The sequence below is a fragment of the Ambystoma mexicanum genome, chromosome 8, assembly GCF_040938575.1.
Source record: "Ambystoma mexicanum isolate Mex_15411 chromosome 8, UKY_AmexF1_1, whole genome shotgun sequence".
Taxonomy (NCBI): domain Eukaryota; kingdom Metazoa; phylum Chordata; class Amphibia; order Caudata; family Ambystomatidae; genus Ambystoma; species Ambystoma mexicanum.
In genome coordinates this window covers 655,425,681-655,448,764 of record NC_090929.1, presented here as the reverse complement: position 1 = coordinate 655,448,764, position 23,084 = coordinate 655,425,681, and the positions used below count along the sequence as shown (strand labels likewise).

The following is a 23,084-nucleotide window of genomic DNA, read 5'->3' as shown; positions in this document are numbered from 1 at the left end:
ATGTATCTGGTTTCATACGCTGCATATTTCTTTTGGGGATGAAAGTTTTATATCCTTTCTCCTAATTCACCCCTTCCTTAATGACTCGGGGAGACCGTTATGATTAGACAAGATAATTAGAAATAGAGCAAAGTGCATTTTATGGGACCGCGCAAGTCAGACAAAAGCACAATTAAGATTATTTGTTGTTTTTCTTCCTTAATTAATCCGCTTGTTTGGTGTTTCTTGTCACAGGCGCCGGGAGCAGCGTTCACCACAAGTGCAACAGTGCCAAGCACCGCATCATCTCGCCAAAGGTCGAGGCGCGGTCAGGTGGGTACGGCGTGCACTCGGAAGTGCAAAACAACGATGTGTCGGAGGGCAAGCACGAGCACAGCCACTGCAAGGCCTCCAGTCGCGAGAAGCGGAACGGCAAAGTGGCCAAGCCGGTGTTGCTCCACCAGAACAGTACTGAGGTGTCTTCCACCAATCAGGTGGAGGTGCCCGACACAACCCAGAATTCTCCTGTGTCCATCAGCAGTGGCTTAAATAGCGACCCAGACATGGCGGACAGCCCAGTGTTCACTGGTGTATCTAGCATGGCGGTGGCCTCTGTAATGGGAGGCTTGTCGCAGAGTGCCACCGTCTTTATGTCGGAAGTGACCAATGAAGCAGTGTACACCGTGTCCCCCACTAGCGGCCCCAACCAGCACCTCTTGTCCTCTGACACCACTGCCCAGGGACTGGTGCTCGCCGTGAGCTCCGATGGTCACAAGTTTGCTTTCCCAGCATCGGGCAACTCCGAGAGTCTGTCTATGCTGTCTGCCAACGTTGCCGAAGAACTTGTACTTTCTACCACGCTTGATAACAGCAGAAAGATGTCTGAAACCACCATGAACTTTGACCCAGACTGTTTCCTCAACAATCCCAAGCAGGGGCAGACATATGGTGGGGGAGGACTCAAAGGGGAGGGCATCAATGCAAACTTAAGGCGGTCCTCGAGCACGGACCGCAGCTTCAACTTCACCACGGCTCTCACGAAAGAGATCAAAACCGAGGACACATCTTTTGACCAACAGTTGTCCAAAGAAACCTTCTCCAACTCCTCCACATCTAACTCACTCACCCTTACTGCGGGCTCCAGCTTGCTTCCTTCAGGGGGGGGCCTGAGCCCTAGCACCACATTGGAGCAAATGGATTTCAGTGCAATTGACTCCAACAAAGACTATTCAACCGGCTACAACCACACAGTGCAGAGCCCCCACGTTCACCAGACGCCCTCCCCTAGCTTCTTTCTTCAGGACGCAAGCAAGACAATTCCTCTCGAGCAGAACTCACACAACAACCTGAGTGACGCAAGCAACTCTTACGTCAACACGTTAGCAATGCCCAACGTGAAAACTGAGGTCACCTCCCAAACCACCTCCAACTGTAATGGCGCAGTGGACCAAGTAAGGATAGAGGCCACCTCCTCCCTCCAGCTCATGCAGTTCCAAGCCAACTTTCAAGCCATGGCTGCGGAGAACGAAGTTCCAATGGAGACATCCCAGCAGCCTGAAGCGAACGACAACCTCATGAAAACTGGAGAGCTTCAAGCTTGCGCTAGCGAGCACTATATGCAACATGAGAACAACGGGGGCATCAGGAACGGCAACAACCTGCCCATTCTCCAGGGGAACATGGTGCAAGGGCTCTACCCTGTTGCCCACCCCAACATAAATAACAATGCTAACATGGAACTGAACTTGGATCATTTCGACATCTCCTTCAGCAACCAATTTTCTGACCTTATTAATGATTTCATATCTGTTGAAGCGGGGAGCAATACAATCTACGGACACCAGTTGGTGGCGGGGGACAACAACGGGCTGCCTCATGGCGACGACGGCAGCAGGGTAGCATACAACCAGGCCGAGATGTGTATACCCTGCTGCAGCCCCCAGCAAGTCAACATGCAGCTCAGCAACGCGGAAAACGGAGTCACCACCATGGCCTACATGCACGTTGCCGAGGTCGTGTCGGCAGCGGCGCAGGGCGCTCTTGGAATGTTGCAGCAGAGCGGGCGCTTGTTCATGGTGACGGATTATTCGCCGGAGTGGTCGTATCCAGAGGTGAGCATTCCACGTGCATGCTTTGCCAATCACAAGGCTATTTGCAAATGTGTGGAGAGTAAGGGGAGGAGGGGGCTTTTTGTTTTCAATTTAAAAAGGCTGTTTAATCTGTTCCCTTAGAAACAAGAGTTGCAGAGTGCGAGCCATTTGCATGTCTGAGTGTTGGTTTTATTAAGCACTTCATTACGTTGACAGTTTCTTCCCTCGATTGTAAAGGATCAGCAATGAATTGTTTTGTAAAAAAGGGCCTTCGCTCAGCAGTCTTTACAAGGATGTCCAGTTAATTTTCAGCGGAAGCATACAATGCATTAACTGGCGTACTTAAACAGTGTCAGTTGGCAAGCTACCCGGCGCAAGGCCATGCATATCTGATCACTCAATTGTTTCCACCACATTATCCATCTGACCCTCGACCTTTCCTCACCACTTGCTACATCTATTACTAAAATGAAATGTAAACCTTCTGGCATTACCCCCTTTCTCTCTGACCTACAGTTCTCACTCTCCTTCTTCACACCTAATGCCTCTTCCACCAACACTGCCTTCTCCAGCTTCCACTCCCTACTATATGACTCATTCTCCTCTCATTTCCCACTGCTTGCTTTCACCCCTAAGTCTCAGCATCCTCAACCATGAGTCACCCCATTCATACGCTCTCTCCGCACAGACATGCGTCGGCTGCTGCGCAGAGGACGCCGTACCCACTCGCTTGAGAACCTGCAACTCTACCTCACTGCCCTTATCTCTCTCAAGTCCACTTTTGATAGAGCGAAAAAAGGGAATTCTACCTTAACCCTCATTGACTCTCACTTCAACCATCCTTGCTGGCTACCGTACACCCTAAACTCACTCCTAAATCTATGGCTATCAACTCAACTCTTACAGCTAATGACCTAAATGAATACTTTGCTGCAAACATTTCCAAAATGAGCAACTCTCTCCTGACCTCCCTCAAACTCCCTTCTCTACCATATCACACTCCACTTACTCGACCCTCATCCTCTGGCTCTACCCCCCACTTTAGTCACACTAATACTGACAAAGTGCTATCTCTACTGATGAAGGCTAACCCCAGGTGTGCCTCATCAGACCCTTGTGCTCCTCAGCTAATCAAGCCTATTGCTCCTTTAGTAGTCTGTCATCTCACTGAACTCTTCAACCTGTCCTTCGATTCCGCTTACTTCCCTCTGTTTCCAAAACAGCCATGGTCATCCCTCTCCAAAAAAAGCAAGGGGCCGACCCAAATGGGGCATCAGCGACCAAACCCATACATGATGGCGTCCCACAGGGAGCTTGCTCTTTACATCAAACCCCTCTGTGATCTCTTGACAAATCTGAACCTTAATTGTTCTAACTATGCAGATGAAACACAGCTCCTTATGGAACTGAACGGAAACCATGAACGTATTTGGTACAGCTCAACCACGTGTGCAGCCTGATCAGTGACTGGGTGACCCAAAACTCATTGTGCCTCAATCCATCAAAACAGAACTAATGATTTTCGGTTCAATATCAGCTAGATGCAAACTTAGTTCAGAATACTCCTATATGAGCATTGGAAACAGCCTCATAAAACCAAGGACAAAGTTAAAACACTTGGAGTATACATGGATGCCCCAGTGAACTGAAAGGCACACGTGGATGGTGTTATCAGCAGCACACAATACCACCTGAAATTACTGAGGCAGGCCAAACCCCTCTTGTCACATAAAAATCAGATCAGACTGACGAGGGAAATTATTATGCCCTGCCCGGACTATTGTAACGCACTACTGGTTGGTGCTACCATCGGTAGTATAACAAAATTACAGATAATTTGTAATGAAGCTCTGTGTGTCATCTACGACGTTCCTAAGAGGGAGCATGCCTCTGAAGCAAGGAAAAAACTGCATTGGTTACCAGTCTCAGCTAGAATACGGTTCAAAGCACTTACTTTGACCCCTCGATGTATTCATGGAAATGCCCCCACATACCTAAAGGAAAATATAAAACTTTACTTCCCCATCAGACAACTTCGTTCTAGCAATGGGGGCTTGCTGACTGTACCAAGGAGCAAAAAATGCAGAGGCCTGGGTCAATCTTTTCATATACTCTCAGCCGAGGCCTGGAACTCTCTGCCCCCATGACTAAGATTAGCGATTAGACAGTGAGTGTTCAGGAAGGAGCTAAAGACATACTTATTCGAGTGATATCCTCTCATGAGATGTATCACTTGGTTACCCCCATCTGATCTACATGTCGTCCCGTCTTTTTAATTTCCGTTTGTATATGTAGCGTCCTGATGCCTGCGCCCATTGGCACTTTATAAACAGATAAAAAACTAATTTTAAAAAACCTACTGCCTAACTTTTGCCCTGTGTCTCTCCTTCCGTACTACTCTAAAGTGCTTGAAATCGTTGTGTTCAACCGTTTTACCAATTTCTTAGACATCCACAACCTTTGAGACCCCTAAAAGCAGGTTTCCGCTCCTGTCACTCCACAGAAACTGCTCTCATGAATGTGTCCAACTTCATCGTCTCTGCTAAGCACTCCAATCTATCTTCAATCCTAATTCTCCTTGACCTGTCTGCTGCCTTTGACATGTTTTGATCACTCTGATCTCCTTAATATTCTCTCCCTTCTTGGGGTTTGTGATCGAGCCCTTGCCTGTATTGAATACTACTTTGCAACTCACTCATTCTCTGTCTCCTGGAGCAACAACAGCTCTCAACTCACTCCTCTAACTGTTGGTGTTCCACGAGGTTCTGTCTCCGGTCTGCTCCACTTTACACTCTACACCTCTGCTCTTGGGGTACTAAACTCCTCATTTGGGTTCTCGTACCAACTCTTTGCAGACGACACCCGCTTCTTATTTTCTTTTCCTGAACTCTCCTCTGATTTCTCTATCAAACTTTCCAACTGTCTCTCTGCCATTAAATATTGGATGGCTTTGCACTCGCTGATGTTAAACTCTACCAAAACAGAGGTGCCCTTCTTCCCTGCAAAAAGCTCTCCCTCGTCTCTTCCTCTGCCTATCCAGTTCCCACCTGATACACTCCCCTACACGTCTTCGCCTCGTAACTACGCCATCATCTATGACCCTTCTCACACCTTCTCTACTTTCATCTCCAAAACTGGAACAGCAGCTCACCTCAGCCTCCTAAATATTAGAAAATATGGCACCTCCTTCCTTTCAACACCACCAAGCATCCCTTATCCACTCTTGTCTCTCAAAATTGGCTTTCTGTGCCAGCATCCTCTTTGGTCTCCCCAAATGTGCTTTCTGTCCTCTCGACAAGATCCTTAACTTTTCTACCAACTTCGATTGTATGTTCATTTGTGATCAAAAGAGCATTGTTCCTCATGCATATAAATGAAATAAATACATAAAATAAATAAAGTGCAGCCACTTCATGGCTTGTTCAAAAGTTATGGTGCTGCCAAACTACTTTTCTAAACTACTTGCAACAGGGAGGGCACTATTCTGAGACTTGAACCCGGCCTCCGTCGTTTTTCTTTCTTTTATGACACCTTCTCTACAATATCTTCACCCATCAATGCAGATCTTCATGAAAGCAAATGGTGACTGCTGCTTTTCAGCAGAAATGCATGAACCGCTAGATCACGTGGCATATGAAAATACATATTCGCCGCGCATCCCAAATAAGACGTGGTTTAGGAAGGCATATACTGCAACTAGAATTGAAACTACTCAACTTGTGTGCTCTTCTAGCCCCTTTCCTACCTCCCTAAAGAGATGGCTTGTCCGACAAAATACTGGTTGCCGGGAAATTAGATTTGGGCCCAGGTTTCACCTGATTGATATTGGAACCATTGGCGTGGTTCATATCACTGCGCGTTGCTGTGTGCGTGCTCTTTTATGCTGATATCAGGAACCCCACCAACTAACCTCAAACGACTGGGCCCATAGTCCACACATAGTCCACGCAAAAATGGAGAGCCTTCATTTAGCAATCCTTTTGGTCTTTTGTAAGCAGCCGAAACAGGGCTAAATACTTTCGCTCCATTTGACATGATGCAAAGTCTTAGCGACCATGGCTCTTAGTGATAGTGGTTGAAAGAAGAGATGTGCTTCAAAGGAATGGCAGCATTTCTCCCAACATTTTACCCCAAGTAGACCCCAATGCATGGAGCAAAAGCACCCACTCTTCCACTCTGTGGGAAACTAAAACACTGATTCATTGGCAGTGGACCTGGGAGCACCACAGAGCCCCCACAACACCCCAAAGACGAGCCAGGTTGGATGAAATGTCTACTTGGCTAACATGGGCTTGCCTGTAACACTGATGGGCCTGCCCATAGCACTAGACGCTCTGTCTGTAACACTGATGTGCCTACCTGCAAAGCTAATGGGCTTGCCTGTAACACCGATGGGCCTGCCCGTAGCACTGATGGACTTGCCCGTAACACTGATGGGCCTGCCCGTAACACTGATGAGCCTGCCCGTAACACTGATGGGCCTGCCCATAACACTGATGGGCCTGCCTGTAGCAATACTGGCCCTGTCTGTAACACTGATAGGCCTACCTGCAAATCTAATGGGCCTGCCTATAACACCGATGGGCTTGCCCGTAATACGGATGGGCCTGCCTGTAACACTGATGGCCCTGTCCATAACACTGATGGGCCTGCCTGTGGCACTGATGGGCCTGCCCGTAACACTGATGGGCCTGCCCGTAGCACTGACGGGCCTGCCTGTAGAACTGACGGGCTTGCCTGTAAAACTGACGGGCCTTGCCGTAACACTGATGAGCCTGCCCGTAACACTGATAACACTGATTGTCTGTAACACTGATGTGCTTGTCTGTAACACTGATGGGCCTGCCTGCAGCACTGATGGGCCTGCCTGTAACAATGAGGGACTTTATCATTGAGATTCACAGTTTTGCAGGCAGCTCGCACAGCTCTTGAGGGCAGTTTGCTGAGGGACAGGGATTGGCCTGGGCTTTGAAGGTTCCCATTCAGATGTAACATGTGTGTGCACATTATTAACTCACAAAGACGTTTAGGTAGTATCGAAAGCCACTTCTTAGCCACCTCTTAGCCGAGTGAGCAGTTTGCAAGCGTCCAACCCCTCATACCGCTCACCCAGGCGAAGGTCCTTTGTACGAATCAGTGTTCCCCATTACCGTGCACAGGGTCCATGTTCCCAATGTGAGCCCCAAAAGACCTGAAAGCCACTGAGTGTAAGACTCCTACCATATTTAACATACCCACACTTACAGGAAGACATATAAGCTTTAGAAATACAAGATAAATGGCACGGCTGCCCCTGCAGCAATAGAGACTTCCTGTGTCTGTCCAGCTTAGTGCATTGGGATTGAAAGCATGCGTCCCCAAAAGGCAGTACCCTCCCCACAATGAGAGGCAATAAAGGACACACCCCAGGAGGGAATGAGACTAAGACCAAGTGCGGGTGATGTAAAGGGTTTTTATCTAATCATTATAGAGCATGCAAAGGGCTCTGCAAGCTCCGAGAGCGCTCTGGCTGACAATAGCAAACACAGTCATATTTATTACAAAACTACGTCACCAATCCTACACGCTATAGGGGCACATAGTCTCAGGGATTGGGTGGCATCGACTAAGCTTTAGGTGATGCAGTGATGAGCGGCTCCAGGATTGGTGGACATCCGTGCGGTGCCAACGTGGGGTGGTTGGGTCAGCTGGGCTCGTCGGGGTGGAGCTGCCAGGCCAGGCGCGGTCAGTGTCGATGATTGATGGCTGCACTAACACTTTGCCCTTGTGGCCACACACACACACACATACACTCATCCTTTAGACGATTCCAGTTGTCCTGTAGATCCTACAATGTGGTACTCTAAGAAATAATAGGAGACCAGAGAAACAACATGCAATGTGAAGCTTCACCAATACATAAGTGCACTGTTACTTTTGACCTGTTGACCGGGTGTCATAAACTTGGGTGTCTGGTCTGAGGGCACGAGGAGAGCTGCCTTGTTGTTCTGTTCTGTTAGATGTGGGGAGGAATTACTTTATGATATGTTAGTCCAGGGCTGAATACCTATCTCCAAGGGCCATTAACTTGGGGTGAACTGGAGTACTACTTGATCAGCGAGGGTACACCTCTGGCCCCTTGAGGCGTTGGGGTTTAGGACCAGGTTGCAAATAATTCATTTGGCTGACTATGGCGGCCTCGGACATGGGGAGGTGAATACTTGAAGCGAGTCCAGCGGAATGAGGGGAGGTGAGGCTGTGCTGCCCGCACACCAGTTAGCCCTGGCGGGCCTTGTTGGGAGGAGGGGGAGATGGCCTTGTGGCTATGCGCGATTCTCTGTGCCTGGGCTGCACACTATATCATACAAGGGGACAGTTAATAAAGTTAGTAATATTAGGATGATTACACATTTCTATTGCTTATACATTCATGTACTACTTCATATGTGGCTATGCGAGTCTGGCAGTGTCACATATATCACATAACATTAGTTGAACACATTTTGGTAATTACATAAGGCAACAGATGGATAACACGTGAGGTAGCATCAGGTTGGGTTGTGTACTCATGAGCATAGAAGCAATACGTTCATATGTGATTGTACATTTGCATTCTCGTTCATAACACTTAAACGTGTCCCACTGTATGGCACACAAGTATTTTTAGTAATGCTTTTTCGCCTTCCTTTGTACATTAGCAGCAATCGTTAGTTAGCACTAGGTGGGCTCTAGCAAGCCCTTTCATTGAGTCTTCAAGGCACATGGTGTCTTACAACAGGCTGAGGTCAATCTTGCTTTATCAGCACTGTAAGCTTCATCCCTTTCCCAACACCCGTGTTATAATTTACACAACAACTCTGTGAATCGTTACGCTTTGGTATGCAGTTAACACTTTATTTGGGGGACGTGGGCAGAGGTTCATACAGGAAGGTTATTGACACCATATATTTTAAATGTTAGGGGTTAGATGCCAGGTCGAGGTCTGTTCAATTGGGATGATTCCTGTTATTTTCCAGATTTGAACCATGAGTCAGGTCACTTCTGGGACGGTAATGTACTGCGGAAGGTAAATGATACAGTGTTTGTTCTGATACTCGTTCGTGTCTGGTTGCTCGTGAGAACGGGCCTTCAGCGGATCCGCCATGGGGTGGAGGCGCAGGGGGAGTGCATGGCTCTCTGTGCGCAGTGAGCGGGGGCCAAGCTGCAGCTTTCGCAGGCAGGCTGTTTCATTGGAGTTTTGGTTGCTTCTAACTAAAATGGAGTCTTGAAGCCTTCAACATGGTGTCCATGGGATGTTACAGTACAAGCCGATTGGCCCTGTGTGTCGATCAGCAGCCACCCTGCCACCCGAGCACAGGTGCATGGGGGGCCGCTGACGAGCCACAAACCTCACGGGGGTGGGGCATGTTGGGGAGGGAGTCCCATAGACCTATCCTCCCATACAGGATGCTGTCAGCGCTGGCTTGCATCCTGTTTCCTAGCTGGTCACAAATGCTATTGCAGAGCTTAGAAGCTGGAGGAGTCTGACACGAGGTGCTGTATAAGCACACACCTCATTACTAGTATTAGTAGTAGGATCTGTCTACTAGTCAACATTTGTCCATGTTCGGGCAAACCCCTTGTGCCAGGTCCTTTCCAGACACAGTATTTTTGCATTGAAGCAAAGGGCCCCTATGCCCAGTATACAATACCAGTTTCTTTATTTTAATTCTTGACAGAGCACCAAATCACCTGCAGCCCTCACGGCGCACATAACACAAAATAAGACAAACAATCAGATACAATAAAAGAACCTAGATCAGAGAAGAGTTGAGCAGTGAAGAGGTAGGTTAGACTTACTAGCTTGCGAGAGAATTTGGGTGGTGCCATCAACCTTATCACTTAGCATTTCTTGTACTTAAATGTGTTGTTTTTATTTGTTTATTTTTGTATTGTTGGTTTTATTTGTGTATTTGCATCCTAGGTGTCAGAAAGGCTTTCAATTGGATCGACGTTGTCGATATGGAAGGACGTGCACATGGACAGCTTTGCGTTATGCGTCATACTCTATGGGCTGCAATCGCCTGGGATCCGTACCGTATGCTACTGCCCAATATGAGATGGTTACAATTTATGAATACATCCCATCATTATCCATTCCATCCGGGACACACTTGTCTAGTCCTGCTTTTAGCTTTGTCTGCGGGCACTTGGAGTCCTAGATTTCCCATTACAAACCCAGGACTACAAATCTCAGAATACATAGTTAAAACTAGGACTGGGCCAGTGTCCCCATATTGAATGCATAATGTTGGCATGTATGCCCATGCTTCTTGGAGGACCTCCCTGAAAAGCGCGACAGAAGTCTTAGTGTTGGCTTTGGACTGTTTCTCACGGGGTAGTTTTGGGTTCAGAGTAAGGCCTACCCTCTGAAGTAGATGTCTAGTAAGGCCTACCCTCTGCAGTAGATGTCTAGTAAGGCCTACCCTCTGCAGTAGATGTCTAGTAAGGCCTACCCTCTGAAGTAGATGTCTAGTAAGGCCTACCCTCTGCAGTAGATGTCTAGTAAGGCCTACCCTCTGCAGTAGATGTCTAGTAAGGCCTACCCTCTGAAGTAGATGTCTAGTAAGGCCTACCCTCTGAAGTAGATGTCTAGTAAGGCCTACCCTCTGCAGTAGATGTCTAGTAAGGCCTACCCTCTGCAGTAGATGTCTAGTAAGGCCTACCCTCTGCAGTAGATGTCTAGTAAGGCCTACCCTCTGAAGTAGATGTCTAGTAAGGCCTACCCTCTGCAGTAGATGTCTAGTAAGGCCTACCCTCTGAAGTAGATGTCTAGTAAGGCCTACCCTCTGCAGTAGATGTCTAGTAAGGCCTACCCTCTGCAGTAGATGTCTAGTAAGGCCTACCCTCTGAAGTAGATGTCTAGTAAGGCCTACCCTCTGAAGTAGATGTCTAGTAAGGCCTACCCTCTGAAGTAGATGTCTAGTAAGGCCTACCCTCTGAAGTAGATGTCTAGTAAGGCCTACCCTCTGCAGTAGATGTCTAGTAAGGCCTACCCTCTGCAGTAGATGTCTAGTAAGGCCTACTTCCTCTAGTACGTAAGACAACTGTTTTTTGGAAATCGGACAGGGATGCAGAAGGATCCATCACAATAGTGTCTTTCAAGACATGTGGTCATTGTACCTGGGCCCCACTAGCCTTTGAGAATCTCCAACTTGTGCAGAAGAAGACTACCAATTCGTCCTTCAGTGTCACATGGTTGCTTTAATGGAAGGAGTGTGCTATACAAACTGCACGCAACATAACAAGGGCGTCATTCTGTGACAGGTTGAACATGGTGTATAGTCTTTTCATCGAATGCATTCCATCGAAAATGGAATGCATCGAAACGTATGCAACGAAAAAATGTTCCATCGAATTACCATACATAAAGTGTGAAGAAGTGTTTATACATCGAAACCCTTTCATCGAAAAGTGTTTCCTTATATAAACACTTTGCATTTCTTGCATGGAAAGTCGATGAAACATGTAAAACGCTTTAACGTTATATGGAGCTGTGCAGTGCTTAAATCTGAACAGCTCCGTATAAGATGCGTAGTGTGCACTTTTATTGTGGGGGGTCCCCAGTCCAACAAAATAAAATGAAAATGCACACTACACATCATATACAGAGCTGCTCAGATTTAAGCACTGGACAGCTTCGGATAACATTATATGACTACACACTACACCAATCGGAGGGAGCTGTCCAGTGCTGAAATCTATAATGTATTCCAGCACTGGAATGCTCCCTCTACCTTGTGTTTATTGGGGGGAGAGGTGGGGGTCCCCGCCAAACCCCCCCCCAACTCCCAGGGGTCCCCTTTCCCTAACCACCCACCCCAACCCCCATTTTCAAAAATGAACCCTTGCCTCAGTCCATCAAAACTAATTCAATGAATATGCTTTTCGATGGAAAGCATTTCAATGAATGACTTTCGATGGATAATAATTCAAAAGAAATTAATAATTAATTCGATGGAAAGACTGGATACCGTTGCACATAAGCAAGAGCTGGTTCTTACAACATGGTTGCCACTATAGTTGTATATTTTGCAGTGAAACTGCTATTATTTGCAAGTGTGTAAAACATGTCATGTAGTCCTTTTACAATCTCGTCTTGTCATGTATTTGATGTGCACGTGACCACGTGAAAAGTCTATGCTTGTGAAATATTCAAGTTCCCTTGTTCGCTGTCAATGGAGGCCTCTCCAAGCTTCATGATTCACGTGGCTCCTGAAAGATGTGCCTTTTTTTAAACATTTGCATAAATGGGTCAAACCACTTAGATTATGCTAATTTTGCGCGTCACCGTTATAGGCTCACACGCTTCTTTCATAGAACAAATAAGCGCAATAAAGCAGATGGTGTGAGTGAACCTGGCATGTGCCATCGGGGAGGAAATCATTTCATCTTTAGCTTCTCAATGTCAACCCGCTGGGGAATGAGCATCTTCCTTTCATTGGTGTGCGTCTTCTTTGCGTTATTTCTTCCAAGTGGTGGCATTAGTCGCATAGGATGCATCCAAGGAGCAGACCTGATGAGAATGATTGTTTCTGTGAAGCCTGTTTAAACCCCGCCTCTCTGTTGAGTAGACAAACATTTGAATTGGTTAGGAGTTTCCGGGGGACTGGTAAATAATGGTGTGATATTAAGGCCCAGCTTGTAGACCCACCAAATGGTAAAATACAGTGATGTTTTCAGAATATCCACAATGAGTGTATATGAGAAAAACCTTCAGGTAATGAATTGCATAGGATAGGAGATTGCATTTTTTTTGTCATTCTAAAAACATTATTGGATTTCAAGGTGTGAAGGACAGACAAGCTCAGCGCTTCTTGGCATCTTTCCCAGGAAACCAACAACATCTAAAACTAGTGTTAGTATTAGTAAAGAAATAATGTTTGTAATTTGCATGTGTGACCTTTAATGCTTTTGAGAAGCACAAGATGAGTGTTGCAATCTGAGATGCTCTCCAGTCTTCTCTTCTGTTCACAAGCACAGGGCTTGTGAGTGCACACATAGGTGCAAAACTGCTGACCACAGTCAGCGCGGGCAACGGCAGACCTACCTGCCCCACAGTGATCTGCTGGTATGATGTGCTTCCAAAATGGTACGATCCGGGGAAGTAAGCAACTGGTCACACCAGAGATTTTTTGAACACAGGGTCCTCCAATGTGTTCCTTGCATTGGGGATAGGCCAGTTGGCGAGCGCCCTTAGTGAGCTAGTGTGTAGACTTTGCCAGGTAAGGGAAATGTGGGATCCTTGGAAACTCTCTCTGTTTAGTTTGGGCTATTAGGTATTAAGCGCCATCTATAAGCCAAAACTATTGCATTAGAGTACAGATGGGAATAAATGGCATATGAGGAGGGATACAAAGCTTGAAGGTGTTGTTTGTTTATTTGCCCACCCATTGACTGCCCATGGCCATGCTAATGGCTATGGCCATAGCCCCAGGGATCCCCTTTGCCCCACCTGCTGTTAAAATATACATTCAACCTCTAACGCTTTTATTTAAAAAATATCAGCTTTGTTACCTTTCCTACGCGGACGACTCACCAATGCCAACGCGGGCTGGGACAATCTTGCTGGTTCTATGTCTGAAGTTCTGAACTGGATGGCATTAAATGAACTTAAATGAAATCCCTCCAAAACTGAAATAATGTTTCTTGGTCCTAAAATTCCCGAAATATACCCAGCTCTTGATCCGCTGCACAACCTACTCGTTCACAAACGCATCCAATTGAAAATCCTTTGTATGACTATTAAATGTTTGGATGACTTATCCCGCCTTAACTGTCTACAGGAACACACTTGTCCCCCTACCCTGTGCTCTGAGTTCCACTGGTCACAACCTCCTGACAATTCCTCCGTCTTGGTTCAGGTCTAGAAGTGACAGAATATATTCAGTCGCCGGACCAACTCTTTGAAACTCATGACCTCTCTGTCTCCTTTCAATTCAGACATTGTCAGCTTTCCAAAAAAGCGTGTAAACTGATCATTTCTGTTAGTGCTTATCGACTATCTCAGCTTAATTGAGTCCGCGGAATTTGTATTTTTGCCATCTGCGTCTAGATGCGGTTCCGCCCAGAACGCATTACGAATAAACTTTCAAATCAAAAAATCGAATCCATGACAAATTAGTAGCTGAAGACTCTGAGACCTAACATGTAGACAAAATGGCTGTGAGGGAAACACACGGATAACTATGAGACATCATCTCGGTATAGTTGGAAATATGTAACGCCCCCAAACGATGGTAAGAGGGTGGGGGAGGGAATATGGGGAGGATGGAGGGTTGATCATTGGAATTTTCAGAATTGGATTAGGTTCTATGTCTTAAAATCGCGACAAAAATGGCTGTGAATACAAAATATTGCTGCAAAAATGCAGTGGTTTTGCCGCCACAAACATTTAAAAAATGCGGGGGACACCCCTGCAACCATTATACCATTTAAGGGGAGCACAGGATACCCCCGCAACCCCTGCTTCCCAGCAATGGTATCATGGGGAACACCTTTACCGGGTCAAACACTGCCATTTTTGCCGCAATTTTTTTTCCCAGCAATATTTTTGCTACAATTTTATTACCTTATACATTGGATTATGGTTTGTGGAATGCTGTTCCGAAAACGTTGTCTATGTAAAAGAGTAAGTTATACCGTTGAACCTGACCTTGGAGTTGTACCTAATTTTTTGTGATTCTTGGAAATCTTTAATAAACACTAATACAAAATAAATCAAATCCATTATTATCACCTTCACCGGGATCCCAATGTCACCCAGAATGGGGTCCTTAGGCTCTCTTCTCAGTGTCCAATTTGCAGCTGCGCCATTTGGAGCCTCATTTTTAGGCAGGAACAAAGTACCTAAGCATATCACGTGATCATTTGTCCGAAAGGCAGAAAGCATGACTCTTCATTGGAAGTGGCAGCAGTTTCGGCATACAAGAAACACGCTGGCTTCATGTTTAGTTTCGGCTGATGGCTGGTGCAGCCACCAATTGCCCTCTGTTGCCATAAATAGGGCAGTGGGCTGAGGAGATTGCAAAGACGGAGTTCTGCATTCCCAACATTAAGGACAATGCGCGTCCTTCTGCATGCAAAGTGTTGCATTGCAAAGACATACACAAAGCACAAAATGCAGTGTATAGGATGGGCCACACATTTTATTACTCCCCGACCCAACATCACAATCCATCTAGCAATGATGTGAGTAACTGCGCCTTTGATGGATAATGACTAGCAATGATGTGAGTGTTGGTCCTTTGATGGGCAGTCTCTAACATTGATGTGAGTAACTGTGCCTTTGACAGATAGTGACTAGCAATGATGTGAGTAACTGCGCCTTTGACAGATAGTGACTAGCAATGATGTGAGTGCCTGTGTTTTGATGGGCAGTCTCGAGCAATGATGTGAGTAACTGCACCTTTGACAGATAGTGACTAGCAATGATGTGAGTGTTGGTCCTTTGATGGGCAGTCTCTAACATTGATGTGAGTAAATGTGCCTTTGACAGATAGTGACTAGCAATGATGTGAGTAACTGCGCCTTTGACAGATAGTGACTAGCAATGATGTGAGGGCTGGTCCTTTGATGGGCAGTCTCTAGCAATTATGTGGGCACCCCCCCTTTGCTGGATAATGACTAGCAATGATGTGAGTGCCGGTCTTTTGAGGGGCAGTCTCTAAAATTGATGAAACGCAGTGCGTTTTTATGGCAATGAAAGGGTCTTTGTTGAGGGATGATTGGAAGGATGAGGCCCCCTCTGGGGTTTAAGCTTTACTGTGGTCACTTCATGGTCCTAACACCACTTAAGGACTGATACCCTGCACCAGTACTGCACTGTGGTAACTTCATGCTCCTATCACCACTGCGGACGCATATTCTGCACCAGCACCGCACTGTGGTCACTTCATGCTCCTGTCACCATGTGGACTGATACCCTGTACCAGGACTGCACTGTGGTAACTTCATGCTCCTGTCACCACTACAGACTGATAACCTGCACCAGCACTGCACCGTGGTAACCTCAAGGTCCTATGACCACTAAAGTTTGATACCCTGCACCAGCACCGCACTGTGCTCACTTCATGGTCCTGCCACCACTGCGGACTGATACCCTGCACCAACATTGCACTGCGGTCACTTCATGCTCCTGTCACCACTGCGGACTGATACTCTGCACAACTGAAGAGGCATTTTGTGTGTGAACATTACATGGGGAAATGGGTAGCAAAGGAGGTGTTCTTCATGGAAGGAGACCGCTTGGTATCTCCAGACAGCAGTCAGACACATGCTTATCAGCATGTCCGTGATGGCCATTTCCCTACACTGATGACGCAACGTAGAGAAAGAAAGAGTGAATGGGGAAGCAAGCCACAGAATCAAGCATTAAAGCAGATGGTATTAAAGAAATACATCAACATAAAAAGATGAGAACAGGTTACAACAAAAAGATATAGCATACACTGTAATTGTGTAGTACAGGTATGATATGATATGATATGGCATTTATAACGCGCCTATACACAAGTGTTTCAAGGTGCGACAAGGCAAGGGAGGGGAACAAGGGGGACATACAACAATCCTACTAGGCCAGGTGTTATTCAGATCGCATAAGTGCGTGGGAAGGGAGGAAAGGAAAGTGCAGCACATGGGAATAGATAGTAACAATAAGTCAAATAGCAGCCAGCATGTGGCCAGTGCATGGGTAAGTGCGGACATCAGCTATCGAGGTCTGGTAGGGGGACTGTAGGGATACAGAACAGTCCCCAAGTGCGGGGGTTGCCAGGTGGGCAGTGCAGGTGTGTGACGCTGGCGGGAGAGGGACCTGGGACCAGGATCAGAGGGTGTCCAGGTAGCCAATGCAGTACTGGTATCAGCCAGGAGGTCAGCAGAGGAGAGGAGGAGAGAAAGCAGAAGCAAAGAGAAAGGTTTTGAGGTGTTTCCGGAACCGCAGATGGTTCTCCTCAAGTTTAAGGGAGGCAGCGAGGCTGTTCCAGAGGGAGGCACCAGCCGAGAAGAGAGAGATCTTCCACCAACTTGTTGCTTGGAGAAGCAACTGATCCTGAGGGAGTTGGAGGCAGATGAGCGAAGAGTTCGAGAAGGAAGATATTTAGGAAGAGCGAGTTGAAGGTATTGAGGCCCCAGACCCCAGAAGGCCTTGTGAACGATGCAGAGGGTTTTGAACTTAATCCTCGCAGCCATTGGGAGCCAGTGCAGAGATTTGAGTCCTGGAGAGATATGATCCCTCGGCTTGAGGCCCAGGACTAGTCTTGCAGTCCTGTTCTGGATGAGTTGCAGAGGGTGGAGAGTAGAAGCAGGCAGATTTAGAAAGAGGCTGTTGCAATAGTCCAGCCTAGATAGAACCAGTGCTCTGGAGACAGTGAGCTTCTGAGCGAAGGAGAGGAAAGGCAGAATACCTCTGAGGAGGTGCAGCTGGTAGTGTGACTTCATGGAGACGTCATGGTTTGTATAGAGAGAAGGAGAGTATGGAGTCGAAGATGACCCGAGGTTTTTGGCTTTACAGGTGGGAACGGGAAGAGGACCAAGAGAGGCCAGCCAGAGAGGAACAGGAAAGGAGGGAGTGGGTGTGCCGATGAGGAGAATCTCAGTCTTACTGGCATTAAGGCAGAGGTCATTGGCGGCACACCACTCATGGATAGCAGACAGACAGTCAGAGATGAGGGAAGGAGAGGAGTAGGCAGAGGGCAGCCTGAAAATGAGCTGGGTGTCATCCGCAGAGCACTGAAAGTTGGGGCAGAGAGCGGCGATGCAGTGGGCAATGAGTGCCAGGTATTGGTTGAACAGCCAGGGAGAGAGGTTAGACCCCTGGGGGACACCACAGGTAGAGAAAAAGGTAGCAGAGAGGAAGGACCCAAGTTGGACCTGGGAGGGTCGGTCAGAGAGGAAAGAAGTCTGCCACGCCAGAGCCTGACCAGTGATACCCAGGTTATCACGGAGACGGTTGAGCCGGATGGCATGGCTGACCGTGTCAAAGGCAGATGAGAGATCAAGCAGGATGAGGACGCAAGCGGTGTTAGAGTCAAGGTTGGAGAGCAGATCTTCACAGATGTTCAGGAGAGCAGTTTCTGTGCTTCTGGCAGCTCAGAAGCCAGACTGATGGTCATGAAGACAACCAGCAGATTCAGTATGGAGATTGAGCTGGGAGATGGCCAGTTTTTCCAGGAGCTTGCCCAGGAAGGGAGTGATGGAGATTGGGCGATAATTAGCCAGGCATGAGGGGTCGGCAGAGGGTTTCTTAAGAAGGGGGTGCACAAGGGAGTGCTTCAGGGGGGATGGGAAGACTCCGGTGGTGAAGGAGTGATTGCAGAAATTAGCCAGGGCAGGAGCCAGGGAGTCAATGTGGTCCTTGATAGGTTTGGAGGAACAGGGGACAACCTGTTTCGACGAGACTTTCATAGATCGGACTAATCTAGAAACCTCGTCTGCGAAGAAAAGGAAAAGGATACACTGTTTACGATGCACGCCAACATTATTGTCAAACAAATGTATGTCCAGTTATGGCAGAAAACATTGAAGTGCACGAACATCTCCAATATGCAAAACTGCAAAGTGCAATACTCATAGGAATGCCTAGGACACAGGAAGTTCAAGAAGAGCAAATTATGAATATTTTCGAGCACTAGAAATGGTGAGAATTTAAAAGCGTGGTATTTAAAAAAGCCAGCTCCTTTCATTTAATTTCAGTGCCAAATCATGAATGTGGACTTAAATATGCATAGTGTGAGGGACTTGACAGGGAAAAACCTCCTGGAATTGCTTCCGGTTCATAGGTACATTCTCAGTGCCTTGCGCATTAATAGACATCTCCTTTATATCAGGGGATCTGATGATGTGACCGGGCACTAAGACTGGCGCGTCTAACAGAGCAATGGCGTAAGGCAATAGCTCTGGTGTTAAATGCGGATGGCTGGAGGTCTGGGTAGATTGCAAGTAATCCACCTCACAGCTCTTTCGCAGAATATAAGACTAGATGGTGAAGGCTTGAGTGCCCGTATGGTGCCCGCTCACTTCCTGAGCAGCGCCTTCCTCACATATGAGGTCTCTGGGCCACAGAGCCATCAGAGCTTCTCACATAAGGAGATTTCACGTTCCCAAACCTCATATGAGGAGAGAAGACCTTCGGCCCTCTTTCTGGAAATCCGAACACTGGAAATGATTGCAAATGGAGTTCTCGGAAATAGATGTCAGAAGATAAGCCGCGCGATCTGTGCGTCGGGTATGAGAACCACCCGCGGGGCATGCGCGGATTGCACGGCATGAGTTCAAGGAAACTCATCATCAGATCCCTGGTTCTTCTTTGCAAGGCTGCAGGACACCTGGCTTTTCTTTTTAGCAGACATCCTTGTGCAGACTCAATTACCCTCTGAGAGCGTGTGATACAGGGATCGATACGCTCATAACCATACACATGTATGACAAGCACATTGCCCTCAATGCCAGCTTCTTCAGAGGTCAGCACATTTCTTTGAGGCAACAATACGCAGTGCCAGGCCCTCTTTCTGGGACTTTTCTTTCACAGTGCATCTTGCTATTGGATTTGAAAAAAAACAGGGTTGGGGGGCAGGGGTGTTTCTAGGTCTAGAAAAGATCTTGGGCTATACTAATGTCGGGACTGTCGGGTCTCGGGGCTAGCTAGCCTTTTCGTTATAGACCTTGAGATTCTATCCGGGGCTACAACCAAAAGACCCAGGGATATAGCCCTCTAAGGCCCCTCCCTTAGCAACACCTCTGGTGGGGGGAGTGGGGTGTTGCGGGTCTCCCCCGTGAAGAGATATTCAAAGAAAATGGCAAAGGGGTAGGTGCAGAGCCGGGTAGAGTGTAAAAAGAAATTGCAGGCGTAGATGTACATGTTAGAAAGGATGTCAGAGTAGGAAGGCCCAGCACTAGGATAGCCCGAACTTATCCCTCCAAGGGATGCCCCGGCAGATAAGTAGCCAGAGCCCACCGATGTATGTATTATTGCTAGCAGCAACCGCTATTTTACTTTTTTATGTAAACGTTGGCATGGCTAGGTTTGTCAAAGATCCGGGGCTACGCTAATGTTGGGACTGTCAGGATTCAGGGCTGGGTAGCCTTTTGGTTGTAGCCCCTGAGCTTCTAACCAGCTTTAGAACCAAAATACCCAGGGCTATTGCCCTCCACACCCCCCCTAGCGATGCCTCTGTGTAGCACAAATCTGTCTGCAAAAAACGACGAGAAAGACGGGAAATGTGAAAAAGTCCCTTTTTTATTTTCATGACAGACACGGATCTGGAGGGTTAGCTGCAGTATGGAGGAGCAGAGCAGGGTTATGATGGGAAAAAGGTGTGTTTAGCTTTTTTAACCCCACCATAACTTTGCTGGTGTTTGCTACACATGCCCCAATGCGTCAAGGGGGTCAGACAATAGTACCCTGATGATCCCGTATAAGCGTCAAACCGGGATGCAGTTGCCTGCAGCCGCGAGAAATGTCTCTCCTGGGTTGATTAAGCTGGGAATACAAAAGCACTGCCCTACAAGACAAAAACAATTTCCTGGAATGAAAGGCTTGTATTTCAGCTCATTTTACTACCCACAATGCCTTGCTCATGTGGCTCTGAACTGGAGGTGAGCTTATGGTTAATGGGTGGTGCTGTGACATGTGTGACTTGGCTCAAACAGCTTTATCTATTAGTTTTTAAAAAAAGATGGAGTATCTGGCAGTGGGTAGAGAAGTGGATTTCAGGAAGGGTGACGCGATCACATTGCGCAACTATGCAATCTGGTTGGCTGTGGCTCACCCTGTGACTATAACCCTTCTACATGGCCAACATTCTTAACCCTGCAGAACAGTAATGATTGCTGCTTAAATTATCATCTGCAGTTATTTGAGATAAAAAACAGCATTGAAGAGGAAGTGCCAAGTGTCATCCACACTCCAGCCACCTCCTTCATAGTACCTGGAACGTTCATGCCAAAATATGTGACGTATGCAGAACAGTTAAACCAGCAGAGAGCCGCAGTTGGGCTCTGCCCAGTGCCTATCGGAATAACAGCACCTATTGAAGTACCAACACCCTAGCAAACCTGGACAGTTAGGTTCCCACTGAGAAATCCATATCGACAGACACGATAAAAGGACGTTTGACAGAATGGAATACCCGAAGAAGCCACGAAGATACTAAAAGAAGACTGGTGACATCATAAGAGATCTGACTGACACACATATAGAGTATATAATGACCCAAGAATGCTGATAAATAGACGAAATGCGATGGATAAGTGACATCTTGGGCCTAATGTGAAACATTTGATTCTAAGACGAAGAAATGTATAGATGAGTGAAAATCCACTACGCACGTGAGCAGAATTCAATAGAGGTTACTAAAGGTTTCAAGAGGAGAAGGCCGCAGCAACAAATCAAGCAGTAAAGACAGAGAGAAACCCGGCTGAAGGTAACCCTGCAAAGGTTCCATGTAATAATGTCGCCACAAAAATCTCGCCATGCAAAAATATCGCCGAAAAATGGCAGTTTTTTGTGGTGACATTATTGCATGGAACATGCGGGGGACACCCCTGTAACCCCCAAACTTTTTTTCAATGTTTTGTTTATTTATTTATTTATTTATTTATTTATTTATTGCCCCTGTCCCCATATATATGGTCACCCATATAATATCACTGCAACCTTTTCCCGGCGATATTATTTACGGAGACCATATATATGGGGATAATATTACCTGATACCACTGCAAAGAGGCCAAAGTCATATCAGGCTGCAATAGGCTAGCAATGCCTGCAGTTAAAGAGAAGAATAACAGAGTCTCCTGTTCAGCAAGGTCGAAATAAGCCAGAGATGGTATACGACTGACAGAATTAAATCAAATACACAAAACTGCATGAAGAAGAGGCCAATTTCACAGTGTCCTTGTCACGTGGCAAGGCGGCAGAAAGAGATGAGACTTTCACACCCACCCATGGAGCCTTGTTGTACCCATACTCCTTAACTTTTGCAGACCAAGAAGCAGACTCAAGGCCAACCTACAAAGCAGTAATTGACACACGGCCACTGAGGTGATGAATGGTTGCAACATAAATTGAAGGGAAGCTGGGGTGCAGACTTACTCCCTGCAGCTGGCTAATTATTCTGCATGCTGCTAAGCGCAAATGGAAAAGTATTCGTGTGATCAATGCCAACCCAATCAGAGTAGACCATGTAATCTAGGGTCCTATAGAGAGTAGAGCCAATGGGATGTCATACTTTTAGTGACGTTTACAGTGGCCAGTTTGAAGGAAGGGCTTAGTTGTCCCAGCTGACATTATTATCCAATCCCCTCTCCCCGTTACCATATACAGATATAGTACCTATGTTAAAGTTACCTTCCTATAACCAATTGAGTTGCATGTTAGGTTTTTAAAGATTACACGTCAATGATGACGAGTTTTTGGTATAAATGTTGTGTTTTTGCTGATATTAGTTTGAGTTTAAGCGAGAAGGAAGATCGAGCGGTTGCTGGTGTTCATTGAACTCCCCGTTTTCTGTATTTGTCATTAAACGGACTCCCTTTGCCAAACTATTGAGTTGTCATTATTTGGTGCAAGAGTACGAATCTGCATCCCCATCTATCTTGAGGGTGCTGCCACTCATCTTAAAAGGCCGTTTGGAGACCTCCCGTTTCATGGGCCGGCTGGGTTCCATCCGGTTCAGCATGCTGTCCAGTCCTTTATCAAAACAGCGTCAGAGATCTTTCAATCTACCTAAGCATAAAGAAATCATTGAGGGGACTCACGGGTAAACATCTAATCCTGCCCCCATGCCCTGCAGACTTTCATTTTTGACACATGTGCACCCACAAATGGGATCACAGCTCTCAACTTGGAGAGCCCCCACTGCAAGCGTCCTCTGCCACACTTGTCAAACAAGGTTATTTGGCCACAAAAAGTAATTGCAGAATAGTTCCATCAAAAACAGGGATAAGCCTTGCTCTCTCTCCCCCAAAACTTCAACAGACTACTGAAATGGAAGCCTAC

General features: G+C 46.8%; 1 protein-coding gene across 2 annotated transcripts in view; it reads left to right on the top strand.

The window, feature by feature from the left end:
• CAMTA1 (calmodulin binding transcription activator 1) overlaps nt 1-23,084 on the top strand; it is a 3,643,069-nt gene that overhangs the window by 2,926,955 nt on the left and 693,030 nt on the right. For both annotated transcript variants that reach the window (XM_069610416.1, XM_069610415.1), the window contains one exon: nt 235-2,090. In XM_069610416.1, coding sequence (XP_069466517.1) covers nt 235-2,090 — 1,856 coding nt within the window. The remainder of the gene's footprint in view (nt 1-234; nt 2,091-23,084) is intronic.